The sequence below is a fragment of the Haliotis rubra genome, unplaced genomic scaffold (genome assembly GCF_003918875.1).
Source record: "Haliotis rubra isolate DU_JTF1 unplaced genomic scaffold, ASM391887v1 Scf546, whole genome shotgun sequence".
Classification (NCBI taxonomy): Eukaryota; Metazoa; Mollusca; class Gastropoda; order Lepetellida; family Haliotidae; genus Haliotis; species Haliotis rubra.
In genome coordinates, this window is record NW_025767242.1 from 494506 (window position 1) to 516713 (window position 22208).

General features: G+C 42.8%; 1 protein-coding gene across 1 annotated transcript in view; it reads right to left on the reverse strand.

The window, feature by feature from the left end:
• The window catches only part of LOC124253592, a 39158-nt gene that overhangs the window by 14888 nt on the left and 2062 nt on the right, over positions 1-22208 (reverse strand). Inside the window, exons 2-11 of the mRNA XM_046687399.1 lie at positions 16682-16858; positions 15420-15480; positions 14304-14340; positions 7370-7462; positions 5715-6046; positions 5230-5310; positions 3967-4136; positions 2964-3075; positions 1760-1912; positions 1244-1349 (exon numbers count right to left, since the gene is read on the reverse strand). Coding sequence (XP_046543355.1) covers positions 1244-1349; positions 1760-1912; positions 2964-3075; positions 3967-4136; positions 5230-5310; positions 5715-6046; positions 7370-7462; positions 14304-14340; positions 15420-15480; positions 16682-16858 — 1322 coding nt within the window. The remainder of the gene's footprint in view (positions 1-1243; positions 1350-1759; positions 1913-2963; positions 3076-3966; positions 4137-5229; positions 5311-5714; positions 6047-7369; positions 7463-14303; positions 14341-15419; positions 15481-16681; positions 16859-22208) is intronic.

Below are 22208 nucleotides of genomic sequence, written 5' to 3' on the forward strand. Positions count from 1 at the left end.
AATATAAATTTACATACGCCATATAAACACATAATTTTGATAATAATCCTACATGATTATTCTTTGTGGAAATAATACCATGCTCTAAAACCTAAGCTGGGATACCACAATGAAGAAAGCACTCATATTTGTCAACATTCAAATGGAAATGTAAGGATGCAAAAAGGGGAACATATGAAAGTACAAGTGTTCCTTTATTTATTCCCAGATTTCCACCCACAGTGCTATACAAAGCCTGTGAAGAAACCTGGAAAAGAATATAAGTACACTGGCACTTTCATGTGTTCCCTTAGTTCAGGCTTACCAAAGAAAATTTTCCCACTGTGCAGAAAAACGCCGAAAAGCCTACATTAATCGTGGAAATAGCAACATAAACATAATACCTAACTACTGAAACAGTAAAAACGGCAACGAAAAACTATGAAACTGCAACATTTTTATATCAGCGAACTTTGACCTCTACTGCGCATGCGCATTACGATCTGCGCTTCGTTCCAATTTCCGGACAAACGTGAATCGCCTCGCGTAGAAAATGTATTAAATATGTCGAAATAATTGCTGCAAATCATTTCATACGAATAGAAAGTAAACTAAACAAGGGTGCACAAAAGTATCAAGATAATAAATGCCAAATAATACAACAGAAATACTTAGAAAGGGAATGTAAGTTTTGCCTAACCGAAAAATGTCAACATGCGGTCGAGACTTCCACTTCCATGTGCGCAAAATCAAAGTTGCAGGCTCTTAGGTTTTTTATGCAGTTTTAGCGATTTAAAGTTGCCGTTTTTCGCTGATATAAAAATTTGCAGTTTCATAGTTTTTCGTTGCCATTTCTACTGTTTCAGCAGCGAGGTATTATGTTTATGTTGCTATTTCCACGATTCATGTGGGCTTTTCTGAGTTTTTCTGCACAGTGGGAAAGTTTTCTTTGGTAAGCCTGTTAGTTGTTTCCATCAGTATATACAGTTCTCAGTGGTTTTACCGCCATATAGCTGGAATATTGCTGAGTGCGATGTTAAACTAAACTCAGTGGTTTTCAGTTATATAGTCAGCTTGATGTGAGATGAAAAGCCTGATCTGATGAAGATCACCACTTTGGTGACTACAATTAGTATAGCAGCACATCACAGGGATGAGGGACACTGGGTTTGGCAGCATGACTTGGCCAGTGAAGCTCCCTCATCAGTAAAAAATACCCTGTCTGCTCCAAGAGTTGGACTACAACCCAGTGTAGTCATCTTACCTATTCCCTCTGCAGGTCTGACAGTCTGGAATATACTCTTCATCTGACAGAAGGACTTGGCTGTCTGGACGAGGATGGACTTGATACATGTGTCCAGTAGTACATACTAGACCAAAGATCATTACACATCATTACACAAGGAAGATTTCAACATGATCTGATAACAAGACAACCTTCTTCAAGTATCTCTGAACCTTAACTCAATCTCATCTCAACTAATAGATGGTCTCCAGTGGCATTTGAAGTTCAGGATCCCTTTAGTCTTTCATTGTTAACATTAAGTTGATGACCCCTTGACCTATATGCTTAAAGTTTGGTTCAACATATCATATTGGCGATATGGCCCAACCACGGATAACTTTGGATATATCTTCACAGTGCACTTGATGATTGTGTGTTTGTGTGTCTTCAAACAACGATGATTTTGTGATATTTAACTAAGCATATTTGAATCGATTTTACCTCTAATCTGTTATACAGAGAGGGTGAGAAAATTAAGGAGTATATTTTGTTTACCTCTTTCTTGGTCATCACAAGTTGTGATTTGTTGCTAGGAAACATGTCTCTGACACTGGCAACAACTGAGGTCATGTGTTGAAGAAACCACACACATGGAGAGAAGATCTCAATCAAGTGACGGAGGTATAACACTCGGCGGTACTGTTCACCCTGAGAATTGAAATATATAGAGAATCTCACCCAAGTGTCTTCTGATATCAATTTTATCATCCAAAACTGTTTTCCACAGGAGATATCGCTTGTGTGAGATCATATGATATCTCCTAGGAGATATCGTTTTGACAGTAGATTTTGTACAATGCCCCAACAATGCTATGACGTCATCAACTTGATGACGTCACAATGCTATGACATCGCTGCACTGCAAATCTAATGGTAGTACAGAGTTGAGAGATGTGCATTTTTCATTGAAAACTAATGAAGAATGATTTTGATGATAATAATTCATTCGTGTCTACTGATATCAATTATATCAACATTCGCTGAGGTAAAATATCCTCGCAAGCCCTCGATATTTGTAACTTTATCAACTCGCGGTTGATATAATTGATATCAGTAGACACTTGGTGATTTTCTATATATCAACACGAGTTGATAAAGTTGCAAATATCCGAGGCTTGCTGAGGATATTTTTACTTTATCAACGAGTGTTGATATATTTGATATCAGAAGACACGAGGGTGAGATTCTATTTATCATCCAAAATCACTCTTCATTAATTTTCAATGAAAAATGTACATCTCTGAACATGGTACTGCCATTAGACTTGCAGTGCAGCGATGTCATAGCATTGTGACATCATCAAGTACATGACGTCATAGCATTGTCAGGGCATGTACAAAATCTACTGTCAAAACGATATCTCCTAGGAGATATCGTTTGATCTCACATAAGCGATATCTCCTGTGGAACACAGTTTTGGATGATAAATGTCAATTCAGCACAAAATCAAGTCAACTGAAATCAAGATCAAGTCCCTAGGCAAACATTTGCATATACTGAAGTGTACGTGGAGTGTAACTGAAAGAGTCAAGCATCACACACATGCCCCAAAGCAATGCCTAAATCACAGAGAGTTACATTAAAAAAACTGGTTTTAAAAGTGATAACTATTAACAAAATGACTAAGAATACAAGTGAGAATCCTCATGGCTCACATGGTAGAAAAATACTATGTGAACTCATTGCTGTAAATACTTACGATGCCGTACCGAAGTGCAAACTCCCTGAGCAGACGCATTGAAGCAGAAGACAGCAGTGAGAAGAGAGGACTGGAGGTGTCGTATGTTCCCACCTTAAACTGGTGTTCATAGCTGCAAGGAAAATAGTTACATTCTACTGGGTCAGAACTGAACCTTGGGTGAACATTTGAGTGTTTGAGTGTGAGCCCCTGAGTGTTTGAGTGTTTGAGTGTGAGCCCCTGAGTGTTTGAGTGTTTGAGTGTGAGCCCCTGAGTGTTTGAGTGTTTGAGTGTGAGCCCCTGAGTGTTTGAGTGTTTGAGTGTGAGCCCCTGAGTGTTTGAGTGTTTGAGTGTGAGCCCCTGAGTGTTTGAGCGGTTGAGTGTGGTCCCAGAGCTCCAGATAAGACTTAGCTCATGTGGGTACTGTACCTACTGTATTTTTTTTGGAGAGGGTATTATGAATGTTGAGTGGGTATTTCATGTTCCGTTACCCACTGCTTTCAAATATGTGCGTATTTCAGTCATTTTACTCACCTAAGTATTATGTCATTGAGTAAGTTTACTAAGCAGGTATGTTCGGTCTTATGTCATACCTAATCAAAACCAACTTAAATATAACGGAAATGATTTCATAAAAAATCACTCATCCTATACTGACAGTACAACACTTGTCCTATACTAACAGTACAACTTGATAGCAATTGATGTTTTTTTCATTACGCAAGCGATTTTTATAAATATTTTCCGTACGCATTTGTTTTAAACTTTTTGCGTATCTACCATTTAAATGCATAATTGGTACGCAACAATTATTTTTTAATGCGTAATTGGAAATTTTCTTGCGTATTTTACCCGGATAACGGCGAGTTTAGTTTTAAGCCACTTTCAGCAATGTTCGAGCAATATCACGGCAGGGAACACCAGAAATGGGAACACCAGAATTAGAATCACCATGGATTATCCTCAACCAGCATAGGTTGCAATGAACCTGTTCTAACCCACAAATCCCATGACGGACACTCACAGCAGTAGTTTAGACAGCAGTATCTCGTAGTCTTCATGGACAGTGGCCAGGTCCTTGTTGTGTAGCTGGCTGTCACTGGGATAGGGCAGAGAGAAGTGCCAGAACTTGTTGAGCAGATCCGAGATATGCGACATCTCCTGGTGGCACCAGATGTCATAGCCATTCCGAGTCTGGCACAAGAAAAGAACATGTCAAGACTCGGATGTAAGATAATGCCAAATAATGCAAACGACAGAGAAGACAGATGTAAATATATTCAAGGTGGTTCTTCAACATAATTCTAAAGATTTGTATATTTTGTTTGTTATTTCACGCCGCACTCAGCAATATTCCAGCTATATGGTGTGGTCTGTAAATAATCCAGTCTAGACCAGACAATCCAGTGATCAACAGCATGAGCATTGATCTACACAATTGGGATACGATGACATGTGTCAACCAAGTCAGCGAGCCTGACCACCCGATCCCGTTAGTCGCCTCTTACAACAAGCACAGGATGCTGAAGACCAAATTATAACCCAGAAATTCTAAAGACTTCTGAGAAGTACTTTGAATTTAGGAGTGCTCAGTCAAAAAACATCAAAATCACTAACACAGCAAAACTGTAAAGACAAAATGAAAAGGGAAGTAACTTCAAACAGAGACGGGTGTTCCAGGCAGTTTTTAAAACCAACCTAAGTAAAGTAGGCTAATATTTCAACTCAATGACTGTTCTCTTTAAACAGATCACTAAATCAAACTACAAGTTTACAAGTTTATTGTTATTTTCAAATAACAACCAATCTAGGGCTTTGAAAGGTCACATGCAATAACAATCAACACAAAACAGGTCTAACCTTGACAATCAATGAATTGTGTATTACAGTCAGTAAACACCTGGATGGCGGGACCGCCTCTGTGGTGTAGTGGTTAGAGCATCCGCCCGGAGAGTGGAAGGTTGCGGGTTCGATCCCCGACCGCGTCATACCAAAAGACCTTAAAATATGGTACTTGTTGGTCCCTGCCTGGCGCTCGACATTAATGGGTACAACAAGGACTGGTCGGCTCGGAGTCAGTATAATGTGTCTGAGTGGGGTATTCATGCTTCACTGCGGCATGGTATCTCAGTGGGCTAGCACTATAAAACCAGCTTCAGTCTGGGCTAGTACAAGCAGCCGCACATACACATACACACGCATGCACGTCGTCATATGAGCGAAATATTCTCAGGCACGACGATAAACCCAATTTCACCTCACCTCACCTGGATGGCGGAATACTCACCAGAAAGGCTGCAGGGCTGTAGAAGGTGTTGCTGGTGTTCTCCAAGGCTGTCAACTGACTCATTAACTCTTCAGCTAACAGCTGTAAGCATGGAAACACAAAAAAGAACTCATCACATTTGAATTTACTTAGCATGCTTAAAAAAAACCTTTAAAACATTGTTGAATATTATTAAGATAATCCAATGTCCTCTCAGGACAATCCTTGCGCAGGAGGCAGGATTGATGAAATGGAACTACATTCATTCTATGTTCTTTGTAAGTGAAAATTTTATCAGAAAACTATTTTATACATGACTTCATACTTGATGAGTGATTATTTTATCATAAGGCACCATAAAAGCTAAAAGTGGCATAAACCATACATATTCACTCCAACAACTGCCATGAATTAATTGGAATATTGCTAAGTAGCATAACAAAATCAAAGGAAGAATACACATATTTCCCTGCACAATTTCTAAAAAAAAGTCTACCGGTACTTACCTTCGGTGGGGATTTGTTTTGATATGATTTAGCAATCATGGTTTCATACTGGTGGAAGCGGTCGGCTGATAACCTGAATGCCCGACGTAGCAGCTCACACAGCGTCTCGGTGGGGATCATGGCTCCCTCGTCTGTCTCCTCCACACCGCTGTCGTGCAGGGAGTGGGGGGTGGACGGCCGGTAGTCGGAGCTAATGGACCTGGGGTAGGTGATCTGGGTGGGTGGGGTATTGGTGGGTGTTGTTGGGGAGGGTGATAAAGGGGAGGGAGGGTCTGGAGCCCCAGAACTGGGAACGCTGCACAGAGGTAGGCGTGTTTGAAAGCTCGGAATTCCTGGAAAATAAATTTCATGTATTACTGTTTACATTATTTTACCTATACACTTCTCACATCTTCTGTGAATATAGTTGCAGTAGCCTGGCAGTTAAAGCATCCCACGCCGTGATATTGCATGAATATTGCTTAAAGTGGTGTGAAACTAAACTCACTAACTCTAATTTAAGGGGGCGGTGGCGTAGCATGGCATAGCATAGAGATTAAAGTGTTTGCTCATCACGCCGTAGACCCGGGTTCGATTCCCAACATGGATACAATGTGTGAAGCCCATTTCTGGTGTCCCCCGCCTTGTTATAGCAGGAATATTGCCAAAAGTGGCGTAAAAACTAACTAAACTCACTGTGAATATATATGTGTGAAATATGGTGTAAGAGCGCCTTGTGTATTTCTAAATGAGGCTGTGTATGATGATGATGATGATGATGATGATGATGATGATGATGATGATGATGAAGTGAAATAAGTGCCACTAACTGCATGAAGGTTGTGAGAGTGTGTTGCATGAAGAACCTGGTCTGTCTCACAGTCCCTGAACCACATTAATTTCCCTACTGCCAAGCCCTCTCTGCAGTGCTAAAGCCCTAAATAAAGCAAGTCTAGATTTCCTCAGGTTCAGTTCTGAATCTCTGGTCTCCCTAGGGCTCCTTTTCAATATAAATGGGCTTGTTTGTTACTATCAAAATTATATATATTCAGAGACTAAGCCTTAGTCTATGAAGAACCCTGCTGCAGCTGCTACATCAGCAACATCTGAGTAGATGGCTGTTGTTGCACATGTTGCACAATGTAATCTCAGTTCTCATTGGCTCAGATGATTTCCATTTTGCTGCAACAAGGCCATGCGTTGATTGGTTGGTGAAACACGAGCCATGAAACCACAAACCCATGTATTCACTGGTGATGTAGGACTGACTGACTGAGTAACTGAGTTTGGTTTTATGTCGCTTTTAGCAATATGCCAGCAACATAACGGCGGGGAACACCAGAAATGGGCTTCACACATTGTACCCATGAGGGGATTCGAACCCGGGTCTTCGGCGTGACGAGCCAATGCTTTAACCACTAGGCTACCCCTGCCGACATTTGAATGTAGACACGGGTTTCATCATTTAGCTGCTAATATGATGAACATTTTTATCAGGCCATAATCTTGCATAATTTTAAAGTGTGTTATAACTTAAAACGTCGGAGAGAGTGATATATTTACAAAATGTCCCTATAATATTCACCAGCCAGTCAGACCAGAGACTGTGGAGATTTACTGGTCCAACTGGATTTCTACTAGCAACGGGCTAGTGGGCCAGTGGCTATTTCGTTCACTGATACTGATGTGTGTGAGACATCTTCCACCCACCTTGTGGTCCAGCTGCTGAACATCCTTGGTGTGAGACTTGATCGTTCTCTTCATCGCACCTGTGTCGCAAACACAACAAATATTGAAACTTAGCAAAATAAGACAAGAAATATATTGTAAACAAAATGTAATTTTTAGAGTAAAATTGATATTTTATACTTATCCTGACTCATGCTCTTTTGCTTGTCTTCTTCTTCTTGCGAACATAGTGGAACACTTGTATCTCCTTATTTGAAGCTCCCTTCAAAATAAAATCACTAATTGGTACTCACCACGAGTTGCTCCCCTTTGTCTCCCCTGGCGGGAAAAGGTGTCGCCACCCTCTGGCCATGTGCTCCACTCTCTCCTGATTTAGCGAGCCCAACACTTGAATTTACAGGGAAATCCAAAGTGTTATGTGGGAGGATGGAGGGTTAACCTCATGAGTCAGGATAAGTATAAAATATCAATTTTACTCTAAAATTACATATTTTTCCTTATCCTGACTCATGCTCTTTTGTTTGTAGCATCCTAATGGAACGGAGGTGGGTAACAGAATACTTTGGATTTATAATTAGTGATTTTGTATAGATATATTGTAATATTCCCCACGGGAACTTCATGAAGTCTTAGATTTAGGATGTATCCTGTATAAAGAAAACCATAGGTTATATAAAGCCATTAAAGGGGAATTACATTATGAATATATTGAACAATACATATAAATTATATATATATATATATAGGTGACTCTGATAGAGGCACTGAAATTGACTATATCCAAGTATATGCTTAAGGTAGAATACTTAAGCTGAACATATATACATAGCCCTAAAACTCCTTAGAGTTATAAGCTAGATGAGTATGTATAAATTACATATTAATCTTGTGAGGCTAATATTTTAACGCCCACGCAGGGACTGTCAGTTGTTGAGCGAGGACCAGTGGTCCGAAATGGTGAATGCCAGAGACATCTTCTGTAGTGATGTCTCTTAGGTAGTGATTAGCAAATACCATGTTAGATTTCCAATAGCATCCTTCCATAATCGTGGTTCAAGGAACAGTTACCGTAGGGCGAGGGTAGAGGCCAGTGCCCTGATCTCATGTGGATTTGATGCTGTTGGTGGGTCCAAGCCTGCTGCCTTGTAGGCACGGAGAATGACAGTCCTTATCCAAATAGATATTGTGGTCCGTGACACTTCTGTTTGATTCAGAGGCTTATAATGGGATGAATAAACGCTTTGAGAAATCTTCTCCTAGTTTTGGATCGTCAGAAATAAACTTTGAGGGCTCTTACCGACACAGTGATAGGTCTTGTGTATCTTGTGATCCGAGAATAGAGGATAGCCTACCGGATGTGGAATAATCTGTCTGGTTGACCTGGCAGTTGATTCTTTGCAATGAAATCCCATCTTAATCCCGAGGTGCGCTGTGTTATGATTGTCATCAAACTGTATCCTCTCAGAATCCAGAGCTGAATTTCAGACATTCTTGCTGCTGTGGCTAGCGATAGCAGAAACAATGTTTTCTGTGAGAGAAATTCAAAGTTTGTCGATTCCAAGGGTTCATAGACCTCACTCGTGAGGTGTTGTAACACTACATTCAGATCCCAAGCTGGGCGTGGAACTTCCGCTTTGGTCCTCCAATCGAAAGCTCAGAGTAAGGCCAGTAACTCTGGAGATCTTGTCAATTTGACACCCGCTCTCATGGTGATTACAGAGCTAAGCGCAAGATATGTTGATATCGCTGAACCTTTTTAAATGTTTGTTTTGGCGAGGTAACACAAATAGTCTGCCACTTGAGGTTGTGAAGCCTCTCTTGCTGTAAACCCTTTCTTTGTTGCATAATTTTCGAAACTGTGCCACTTGTCGCCGCATTGCCACGAAGTTGAGTAACGTGAAGGCAAGCGTGACTGCTTTTGCCGCCTCTGGCAGAATATCCTCTCTTGTTTAAACACATTGTGTATACAGTCCATAATGCAGTAGTTGGAACATTGCTGGGTTTCGCGCACTTGTTTGGTGTGAGGATGAATTAACAGGTTTGCGCGCTTGGGTAGCTCCAGTGTTGGTTGACCGATTTCTTTGAATTAGTATGGAAACACGCTCTGGCCGCCAGTAGGGCGCCACCAAAGTGAGTTGTAGGCTCTGTGTTTGTCTGATTTTCTGTAATACTTGAGGTATTATTGCTGGCGGGCGGAAACGCCGCACGATTGAGGCCTTCCCATGATAGACTTAGAGTCCCTGCCCAAGCTTGGGGTCTGGGACTGGTGACACGTAATGTCGGTAGCTGATTGTTGAATCGCTGCGGGTTAACAGGTCTATTAGGCTGCGCTTCCTAATTGCTTGATTATCTGTGCAAAAATTTCTCGTTGATCATCCACTCTGTCGGTGATGGTAGATGAGGCCGAGAGAGAGCCGCCTGCTAGTATATTTCTGGTCCGGAATGTGCACTGCTTTGACATGTAGATTTAGATCTTGTATTAAATCGAACAGTTGAAAGCTTAGGTTCAAAAGGTTCATCGATCTCGCTGAGCCTTGCTTGTTTATGTAGAACGCCACTGTCGAATTGTCTGTATGGATCATTAGGCCGCATTTTGTAGAAATGTGCTCCAATGTAGAATGGCGCTGATTACAGCTTTCATTTCTAGACTGTTTATATGGAGTTTGCATTCTTGCTGATTCCATAACCCTGATATCGCGGTGGTTGGTGAGATGAGCTCCCCAACCTTGGAGTGACGCCATCTACATACAGATGGGTTTTTGTATTCCTGCTCTGCTAAACAAATCCCTTCGCAGACATTCGATTCCTTGGTCCACCATAGTAGATGTGGTCTGAGATGTTTCGGTAGACTGAATGGTTGTACATCGCTGAGATGCTGATGAGGACCTGTAGGGGACGTGAACTGTAATCTGCCTGTGACAGTCATGTCTTGGGCTGATGAGAAGACCTAGTAGGCTCTGCCATTGTCGCAGTGGTAACGGAGAGAGTAGAGCTGGTGGAATGGTCTGTTGTATCTTTGAGCCAACGGTCTTCTGGTACCATAATACGGTTATGATTTGTGATGAATCGAATACCTAGGAACTGTAGGTCTTGGCGATGGTACTAGGTCCCACTTTGCGTAAGTTTACTAACCAACCTAGTTGTGTTAGTAGCTTTATGATGTAATTTAACTGTAGTTTGAGACGCAGTGGATCTTGATCTACTTGTATCCCGTCGTCGAGGTAAAACGACATGCGAGTCCCCTTGACGATGTAGAAATTTGATAATCGGTTTCGTTATCCTCGTGAATAGCCAGGGGGCTGATGATATTCAATGGGAGTACTTTCCACTGGTAATGTAGCCCTTCTAGAGTAAATCGTAGGTATTTCCTGGAATCGGGATGAATGGGGATGTGCAAGTAGGCATCCTGTAGATCTATGCTGCCCATGTAGTCCATAGGATCTAATCATCTGGCATGAACTGAGGTAAATGTATCATGCTAAACTTCGGTGGTTTGGCGTGAGATAGTTCTTGTTGAAAAGCTCATGTTGTAGATGAGTCTGTATTTCTCCGCGGGAGTTTTTCTTGGGAACTAGGAAAACTGGGGAGTAGAAACCTGGTTCGACGCTTGCTTGATCTATTACTTCTATGGCCTGTTTGGATAGGAGTGATGAGACAGCCTCTTTATCTTTGGTAGTTGTTGCTTTGTAAATCGAACTTGGGGGTTTGATTGTCAGCGAGGCTTGTCCAGTAGAGGGATAATGCAAACTGCGGTTGAATAATGTTGGAGACGAAGGATCTTGCAGTATTCCCCAGTTTTCCCAGTGTAGTTGGAGGCGCCCACCCACTTGAGCTGGTTGTACTGGAACGGCTGGGGTGGAAGACTCCAGTCGCTCAACCTGTGTTTCAGCCGCCTATAATTGCGGAACCTCTGGGTGTCCTGCCTCTTCCTGATCCTCCTCTATAGTTGCCATATGGGCGCATTTAAAAGAATCTTTACCTCTAGAGCTGGCTATCTTCCTGTCTCTTGCTCTTTGTAGGCCCGTGAACTTAGATCTGCCTGAGTATCTTTGTGAAGTCTGGACTAATGACGCTGGCTAGTGTGTCCATCGATCTAATCATAGGACTTCCTGGAATCCTTAGAGACTTCCTTGGCTTACCTTGTCGATTTCTCCGCCAAAGATGGATGTTGTCGATCACGGGCTGTATAAAGTGGGCTGTAAAGTTCTCCCCAATTACAGGAGGCGAGGAGGCCTTGACGACGAGCTAAGGTCAGTGCTGCTGAAACAGATGTAAGATGATCCGCTAAAAACTGCTGATCTTTCTTTTGCATAAGTAAGGCAGAATAAATCATTCTATCATCTTCCGTCGCGTGGAATCCCCGAATCTAGTAATAAGAGTCTCATTGATCGCCCTAGATCTATTTAACCCAAAGAACATACGCCTCGGTCATGGTTTCTATATGAGCCAACTTGCGCATCATCCATCTTGTAAATCTTGTTCTTTACATCGCTGATGATCTTATAGTTCTCATCGATGTCCTGGGCCTTGTAGAAGGAGTCCATGTTAGCGTGCGGAGAACTTCTTGGCTTGAAAGTTGGGTAGATGTGGTATCTGAACTTTCGTAGCTTTCTGGAAAGCTGCATCTAGATTCTGTGGCACTGCCGCAATCAGGTCGATCGGGGTAGAGTGATTGCATCTGGATCATCTTCCTTCATCAAATACGCCTGAGCTGTATTGCCACTTTTAGATGGTGATGTGAGATCTAGGTTATTGACCATCCAATACCGTGATCTCTGCATCAGAAAATATGATTCCTCCATCATCCTCAAACCATCATCATTAATAAATTGTAGATGCTCTTCGACCGCGTAGCTGTATCTGAATATCTGATGAGGTTTGTGGCGATCTAGTTGACTTCAGCGCCGCTTATGTGGAGATCTGATGGGTGATCGACCTGGTGATGAACGGAGTGGAGATCGCCTATGGGATGATCTTCTCGAGACTTGTGAGGTGAATGTTGATAGCTTCGCCAAGCTCTTCGGCAGTCCTCGACATGTTCTTCTAGACGATGAAGATCTGGAATCATATGTCTTTCGCGAATGCCTTCGCTTCATTTCATTTGCGCCCCGTCCGGGGATCGATGATATGACCTTCGCGAAGGCTTCCGTGATGTCTGATGGTCTGAGTCCATATCTAGAGATGAAATCAAGATGGTGATGATCTCCCGCCGCCAAGGCCTTCGGCTGTACATCTAGGTCCTTCGCCAAGGTGGTGCGGACTTCCTTCGCCAAGGTGACATCGCCTTGGCTGCTACGCTGACGGGGTGCCTCTGGGGTGTTGTTCACGCTTGGAGCCTTCGCTGGTTGCTCGGACCTGCTTGCAGCGCAGTTTGTAGTGGTCCTCCATGATGTTCATAATCTGCCGCATCATGTCTTCTGGGATGATTCAGACGGTCGCCGGGCGCCTTTTCTGCGCATGGGGTTCACATCAATGACGCCTGACGCCGGTGTAGAGGCATCAGGCTGCATGGAGATCTCTGCAGAAGTCACAGTCGCTGACACCGGTCGCTTCTGCCGTGAAGTCGGGATGATTATCGGCTGATCATCGAGAGGCCCAACTCTGCTGCTGGAACGATCTCGCTGAGAAAGTTCTTGCTGTCTTCGAGATTTCCTTTGAAGTCTGCGCTGCCCTGGGTGTCCTCAATCTGGGCGCTGAGACGACGATGAGGCCCTCTTAGACTTAGTCTGCAATGACGGATGTCTGGGGGAGGCCGGTCGCTTTTCGAGGTAACGGACTGCGCCCCACGCTCTTCTGCCGCAGGGGTCTCTAGCAGAACACCAGACGGGAGAGGGTCGATCGCTAGCAGCTGACTGGAAGGAATATCTGACTCTCTGCCATGTTTTGCCCTTTGTTTGCGCGGATCTATCTGCAGCACGCCTTAAGACGCAAAGATGATATTTATTAAATGCAGAATGAGATAAATTAATGCAGTAACTGCAACGGAATTAAACGCGACACGGCGTAGAACAACTAGGGCATATTACATGTGGATCGGAGGCAGAAAAACGTAATCTACAAATCGCATACAGATTTTCATGAACGTAAAGCTAGCTGAACAATCACTTAATACACGTGAATAAACAGTAGAAATAATGATAATTAATCAATACAAATAGTAAAGGATACTAGCTATACCTCTATAGTAACCTATGAGAGGTAAAAACTAAGAGATTATCAAAGGATATGTGTGTAAGGAGACACAAGGCGCTCTCACATCCTGCTCACTGGGCGAAGAAGGAGAGAGTGAAGCACATGGCCAGAGGGTGGCGACACCTTTCCCGCCAGGGGAGACAAAGGGGAGCAACTCGTGGTGAGTACCAATTAGTGATTTTATTTTGAAGGGAGCTTCAAATAAGGAGATACAAGTGTTCCACTATGTTCGCAAGAAGAAGAAGACAAGCAAAAGAGCATGAGTCAGAATCTGATAAGGAAAAATATTTTTGAACTAAATATTCACATTTTTCACCCTTGCCCAATAACTATTCCTTTACAGTGTAATTCTGAACTGACTATGCCTTTAAAACCTCTTTGTACCTTCACATACTTCCTAAAAGTTTCACATTTACACATGACGGACACGTGATACTGAACATGAATCAACCATCATGATCATACAATTTCACAAAATGTAATATACCTAAATCTAAAATTCATCCCCAAATATGAGTCCATTATAAAAATAACAGAGACCCAGATTTTACCATTTTTCTAATCACATTTTTAGTTACCAGGTAGATTTTACTTTATCAGTAAGACAATAATATTTGCCACTCATGTGGGGATTGAACCCAGGTCTTCGGCTTGACGACGAGCCAACGCTTTAACCACTAGGCTACCCCACAGCCCTTGCCAATAAACCCATACACATGTACAACTGACCTTCTTCCAGCCCATTGTCTTGACCATCATTCCTCACCTGGAGAAACACAAAATTATTACAATTAATTGGTTTTGGCTTATGACAATCTTAAAATAATGAAAAGAACTAAGTCGTCACTTTTAAATGATAATTCATCACACATACAATATATTGTGTTTGTTTTAACATCTGCAAGCACCTCCTAAAGACAATAAAGCCTTTTATCTTACCTTCATGTAAAATACTTTAATTTCATTGGTCAATGATGCTTTAACAAGTTTCTGTGTCACCCCTCTCAGGAGGGTGACAACTTGAAAAAATATTACCCGCTGCCACGGTAACTGCTAAACTGTATCGCCAAGAAACTGTATTGCTAACAGTCATAATATGATGCATACAGTGTACAGAGTTCGAAAACCGTTCGATTAGCTGTTTTTGAGTTCACTATGTACACATTTATTTTACCGACTTTCACTGGTATATTTAAACTAATGCATATATGTACCGAACTAGGGTGACACTGCTACTAAAAGGTGTACATCAGACCGTATTACCCTCGAGAGAAGCATACAACTTATATCCTATGAGGGTACCATGTGAAACTCATTTTCTGTTTCTGCCCCCTCCCTAATTCCATCCACCATCACCCCTCAGACATATGAAACAATACATACTGGTGTTGTGGTATTGATACCTAACATCATAATACAATAATACACTATCAATATTGTCCACTTCAGATTAATCAATTTAAATGTAAATGACAATTTTATGCGATGAACTGTACCCACTAATTCCTTCAGTGATGCTGTGTCCAAACACACTAACCGTAAATCTACTCATACAATTTCAGTTGTCAAACTAATCTATCATTATTGTCAAAGCTAGTGGCAGATACCATATACTGGTATATGGTCTCTGGTTGTTGTCACAGGTAGGTCAAAGAAAGCAGACTTTTTCAGCCTGCTGACGTACACACAGATCCTTTTTCCTTAGTTTTAACCTTAAGTACAAGGCAGTACATCCTGATTTGTGCTATTTGTGACTTTAGGGTAATATTATGCGGGCATGTTATTCCCATTCAGACAATGACAGTATACACAAGTCACTGTTGACTGAAAAACTGTTTTCCTCACCACTCGGACATTACTGTAGGTTGACTTCCTCCCTGCCAGCAACATGCAACACTTCCTTGATCTGTCATGTGGAAAACATTATCAGCTGCCTGTCACATGATCATCAGTGTAACACTTCAATATCAACAGGAATAATATAATCATATATCCCACACAAAACTGAATAACATCTCATATGAAACTAAATAATATCTCCTAAGAAACTGCAGAATATCTTATATGAAACTAAACTACCGGTAATATGAAACTAAATATTTCATATGAAATGAAATAATTTATCATACAAATCAAATTAACTGACTGACTGACTGACTGACTGACTGACTGACTGAGTTTGGTTTTACGCCGCTTTTAGCAATATTCCAACATCACGGCAGGGGACACCAGAAATGGGCTTCACACATTGTACCCATGTGGGGATTCGAACCCAGGTCTTCGGTGTGATGCACCAATGCTTTAACCACTGGGCTACCCCGCTGCCCAAATCAAATTAACATCTCATGCATAAATAATACTGTATATGAAACTGCATAATATTGCATGTGAAACTTATAATCAAGCCACATATGAAAATGCTGAAGCAATTTTCAAATTTAAAGTTTTGAAACAAGTCAGAACTGCAAAGAAATAAACAAACTTACTCAAGATGGCTGAAATAGGACTGGATTTTCTTGATACAGGTTCCATGTCTGAAAGTGAAATGGTAAAAGAACTTCCATCTTTGTCATTTCATGAATGGAAAATGCAATTAATATATAGCATATAAGTAATGATGTTTGTTGTTCATATGTACGCATTACCCAGATAGCAAGTGAGGTGAGGTGAAATTGGGTTTTACGTCGTGCTTGAGAATATTTCGCTCATATGACGACGTGCATGCGTGTGTATGTGTATGTGCGGCTGCTTGTACTAGCCCAGACTGAAGCTGGTTTTATGGTGCTAGCCCACTGAGATACCATGCCACAGTGAAGCATAAATACCCCACTCAGACACATTATACTGACTCCGAGCCGACCAGTCCTTGTTGTACCCATTAATGCCGAGCGCCAGGCAGGGACCAACAAGTACCATCTTTTAATGTCTTTTGGTATGACGTGGTCGAGGATCGAACCCGCGACCTTTCGCTCGCCGGGCGGACCACTACACCACGGAGGCGGTCAATGTAGCAAGTGCAACACTGGGGTTTCGATGGGTATTCATGGTGCCATGGTACAAGGCTACCTTAGTGCTATTACTGTCCATGTCAAAGTATAACCACCTACCTCAGTAGTGCCACACCCAGCTGTGCTGACCCATGTATGGGGGATGGTGAGTCCCCCTCTTCGTCTCCAGGAATTCCGAGCTGCGTCCACTGTTTCTCCTCTGCCTCATCCACCAGTCTTGCGATGGTCTCCGGACGCAGCTGCGTCACAGCACTTTCCATCGGAAACATGGTGTCTCTGGAAGTAAAATGCACATTGAAAGGAAACCGTGTCACAACAGGACAAGATTAACCCTCAAATAGTGCTTAGCATTGTCCTCTGTAAACAATAGATTTATAACAACTCCTATATAAAAATCCTGTCACTTACCACCATGGTTTTACAAAGGTAACATGAATTTCTCGTTTGGAGTTATAATAATGTTACTTCAGCTTCACCATGGTTTTATTTGGTCCCCAGCTGAACATGCTCCTTTTGTCCGACTCACGAGTTGTTTGACTGCATGTCATCGTGCCTGATGTCATGGGATGTTGCTCGACCTATTATTAACAGGCTGCCATCATATAACTGGAGTACTGCTGACTGCAGCATTAACAACACAAACAGCATCACATTACAATTATGTTAATCCGGTTTCACCCTGAGCAGGTCTTTGTTGACCTTTATATGTCACGTCACTGAGAGATCACACAGTGTCACCTTTACAAGTGTTGATGACAGACAATACATCATCAAGTAATGGGTAGACTTAGTGGACCAACGGCTGCAAACACTTGCAATATGACTCTGCTGTAATAAAATCTATGTTACCAAGCCATCCACTTGAAAAACAACAGTATCATTTCTGCCTCCACACTTTCCCAGCTCTGTTTCCTGCTCATACAAGAACATCCACTCATATGGCCATATACAGGATGATGCTCACTTCTATAAACAGCTTGAGTATGTCGAATATACCAGATTTATAACATATGCAAGGAAGTCATGTCTACAAATTCAAACTAAAATTCCCCCAGGGCAATATCTGACAACATGTGATAACATACATGTTATAACTTTAAGAAAATCTTTGATAAAAGAAAGCTAAATCAGGTTTACTCACATCAGCAATAATCTCCCTTACTCCACGCCAGCTTCCATACCGACTCCAATCAAAACTGACATTTCAGTGTATATTCGTAAACAGCAACACTGTATGTAACACATTAACCACTAACAAGAGGCCCAGAGAACACGTAAACAATATAATAACCATGGCAGGTGGGGCATTATACATCGTTTATCCCAGCATATCCATATAGTACAGCAGTAGTAGCCTGCCTCAATGTGAGATACTCTTCTATATTGTTAACAGCTTGTGGATAACATGTGTCTGACATGAAGCCTAGATTTTAACCCTGTTCTACATGTTAACCCTGTCTGAATGAGAGATGGTGGTGGTGTCATGCTATGCTTGTTGTCTGACAACCGTTTTTCTCTGTATCACCATTTTTTAAAGGTAACAGAGTGTTTACTTGACTATTTTAAGGATGTTTACTTTGGATAAACAGCCTTGGTTTGTTTTAACACCATTCTGTTGATAGCGTTTGACAGTCAGATATGAAGCCATGTGACTGAACCTGATTGCTGTACAGATAACAAGATATCATGACGGTATCATGGTTATACACAAAACGATTCTATAAGTAACTGATGCATTATCATCTGATTTCATTTCAGTTTTGAGCTCTACCTTAAGTCTGCAGCAAATTTCTACAAAAATATGGAAATAAGAAAAATATATTTCCCAATTCAAGTAATAACAAATTATACTTTGTATGTTTTAGTAAACATTTCACTTTAACAGGATCAATAAAAGGCAAATGTTTTGAATGCTTAGGCCAGACCAATTTTATTTCTTGTTTTACGGATCCGCTTGTCGTATTTTTTCAAGAATAAGAAAAAAAATTAAAATTAATTTTCCCTGCTCAAAAAATAAAATCCTAATCTTTTTATTGGCCAAAAATGTAAACTTACAAAAAAATGTTTTTTTAGATTGTTTTTTGCCCCATATACACTTTATAAATTAAAATACTTTGAGTATTTCGAAGGAACATTACTTTGACTGGTGATTTTATTTTTTTTCCCTCCTGCCTTGAGGATTTCAGAGGAGAAAAAAGCGTAAAAAAAAAATTCGTCTGGCCTTAGTAAATCTTATTGCCCTCAATGCCGACTCAAAATATAATAAAATACTTCCAAACTTAAGTGTATAAAAAAAATGAATAAAACCCTAATATTTCAAACCAAATAATGATATTTGCACTCTGCCTGCAAGGGCACTAAAATTAGAACACAAGCTAAATCCTTTCTCATGCATAAACAGCACAAGCATTCATTACGTCATGTTGTAAAGACACTTTACAATTACTGAGATAAGATAAGATAAGACTTCATTATATAAATTCAAATTGTACAGTTGATGAGCACTAAATATGATAAAGAATATAAGTGTTATCGAAAATATTTACATGAAGAAAACACATTAAGACACTTTCTAACATGGCCACAGGTAAATTGCATGTAGAAAATTTTTCCAAACCTGCAGAGGTTTTCAATTCTTTGAAGAGAGTCGTCCTTGGGGTACATATTATGCATTTTCCGGCTGTAAAATGTCCTGTGACAGTTGTATCAATGTTTTTTGAATAAAAAGATTGTACAATAAATAAACTCTTTTATTTATTATACGGACCCTACCTCACGGAGTTACCTCCCTTAGAGCATGCGCACCAACTGGGTAGGCTCCTAGACCCGTATCATCATTCCTTCTGCTGAATTCTCATCAGTGAACAGAATTGCGGGGAGGTGGGTGGGCCCTACCCCAAGGACGACTCTCTTCAAAGAATTGAAAACCTCTGCAGGTTTGGAAAATTCTTTTTCAGAGAGATCGTCCTTGGGGTACATATTATGCATAAACACAGACTCCCAAAGACCGGAGGCCAGGGAGGAGGGAATTCTGTCCAAGCACACACAAAAATATAGCGATCATTATCATGGAAAAAATTGAACAGACGCCATAACACTCACCTGTCACTGACCCAGTTTTAGCTTCATGAGAGGCATTATGGGAGGGAACTGACAGGGAGGATTTGTGCTCAAAAGGCGACCTCTAGCATAATGAGACATTGCACGTAGTGCGAATGTCAGTGAAATCCGACCCACTAAGTGGCTTCTTCGTGGAGAGCACCGTAGGGGAAAACAAAATACCACTCACTAACGATATCGTAACTCCTTAGAGAATCGAAGGGGTACAGGTTCTCTGAGTGCTTTCGTGAAGCAGACATGTCAATAATGGAATCATTGTACAGTAAGCGTCAACACAAACCAATAAACCAAGACTCACTTGGTCAGGGTGGCAGGACACTGTCCACTGGAGAGAAGCAGTCACGACCAAAGCTCGCATGCGATTGCGTGAATGTGTATCGAGCTGATAATGGCGTATAAAAGTGCTTGGCGGCTCCAAATAGCGGCAGAGCAGATCTCTTCAATGGGGAGTGCCGCTGCAAAAGCTTTGATGCGGCTACTGCCCTGACCGAGTGAGCCTTCAACCCCTCAGGGGAGGCTTGCCCTTAGCCTGATAAGCGGCACAAATACGAAACAAGCCAGCGAGACAAAGTTTGCTTGCTCGCTGGCAGACCAGCCTTCCCGCCACCGTAACAACAGAACAGCTGGGTACCCGCACGGATCCCCTGCGTTAAGTTTGATATAGACTTTGAGGCGTCTTACGGACATCAACGGGTGAGTGCTCAGTAGGAGTGGTCCCCGATGTGGAAGGCTGGGTAAGAGTAGGAAGTTCGATAGGAGCTGTCACATGGAAAGCGTGATCGACCTTCCGATCGGTAAAGTATCTGGGAGGCCCGAATGCTGACACGATCCGTGTGAAACACAGTCAAGCGCCGGGTCGGACGACATAGCATGTATATCGCCGACTCTTGACCAGATGTTACCGCCACCAGAAACACAGCTTTCCAGGTCAACAACTGAATGGAAATAGCCGATAGGTGTGAGAAAGTGGGACGGACAGCCAATCGAGCACGATCGACAAATCCCAAAGGTGGACTGGTTCGCCTGAGAGCAGGTCGAATCCGTTCAGCGCCAGCGAAAGCGCTATCACGAGAGGGTGCTGCCCCAGAAGAGCACCATCGACAGGGGTGTGAAAAGTGGAAATAAGCGGTGGAGTAGCCGCGAATGGTCGAAGCCGCCAGGCCTTCTTCCAAACGAGCTTGCAAAAACTCCAATACCGGACTAAATCCGCAGAGAAAGGGATCTGCAATCCCCTTATCTGAACACCAGCGGCGCATAGCGGGACCACCTATCCTCGTACTGAGCGTTTGTCGAATCCCCCACCGAAGCCAGAATTGTGTCTGCAACTGCTGCAGGAATTCCAGCGTGCCTCGAGGTTAGACCTGACAGAGGCCAAGCCACCCACTGAATCCGTGGATTTGGGTGGAAGCTCCGTTCTGAGTGAGAATGTCCGGGTCGCAAAGGTAATAGAACAGGAGGCTGAGCCAGAAACCTGAGAATTACCGGAAACCAGCTCTGTGGACGGCCAAAGCGGTGCCAGTAGCACAAGTAGCCGAGCTGGCTGGGTGGACAGCTGTGAAAGGACACGGGGAATGAGTGGTAATGGCGGGGAGCGCCCAGAGCACTTTGCCCGTCAATCCAGCAGGAAGGCGTCGGCAGCCAGCCCTCTGGTCGGTATCCCGAGCAGAACACGGGTGTCTGATCGTCCGCCCGGACGCAAACAGATCCACCTCGAGCGACCCATTACAACTGGGAGATTACTGTGAATATCTGCCTGTCGAGCATCCACTTTCGTGCGGGGCCAGGATCCGGCGAGAGAGAGCGCATCTGCTCGCGTTCTCCAGCCCGGGAGATAAACAGGGAGTACCTGACAATCGTACTGAGTGGCTCCAGAGGAGAAAGTCCACGCTTCCCGGAGGGCGCTGGGGACACCGTGCCTCCCTGCTTCAGGATGTATGCGACATGGCCCGTCTGGTTGTCTAACTGAAGGCGGACTACCTGGCCACGGACATGCTCTCTGAAGCGCTTTCGAATACCAACCGCACAGCTCTCAGCTCCAACACGTTGATGTGAAGGTGAGCTTCGCCCGGACCAGAGTCCGGAAGCCGACAGACTGCCCAGAACGCCCCAGCCCGTGAGGGGCGCATCTGTCTGAACTGTGAGAGCTGGCGTCGGATTTCCAAGGGAACCCCTGGTGAGATTCCCGACATTTGTCCACCACTGAAGGTGAGGTGTCAACCACTCGGGGACTGTGAGACTGCGCTCCAGATCCTCCGCGGTGAGTCCACAGCCGAGCCAAAGCTTGCTGTATGGGACGCATCCTCAACCGCGCCCGCCACACTACAGAGATAAATTAAGCGCCATATGGCCCAGTGAGGCGGAGCCAAGTCCGTGCTGGTGCCTGGGGCTGGGAGAGGAATGAAGATACCATCTCCGAACTCTGGTGACCCGGTCGGGCGACAAAGGAAACGAGATCCTTGTTCGTTTGGAATCGCTCCAAGAAAAACCAAGTCCTGGGTGGGTACCA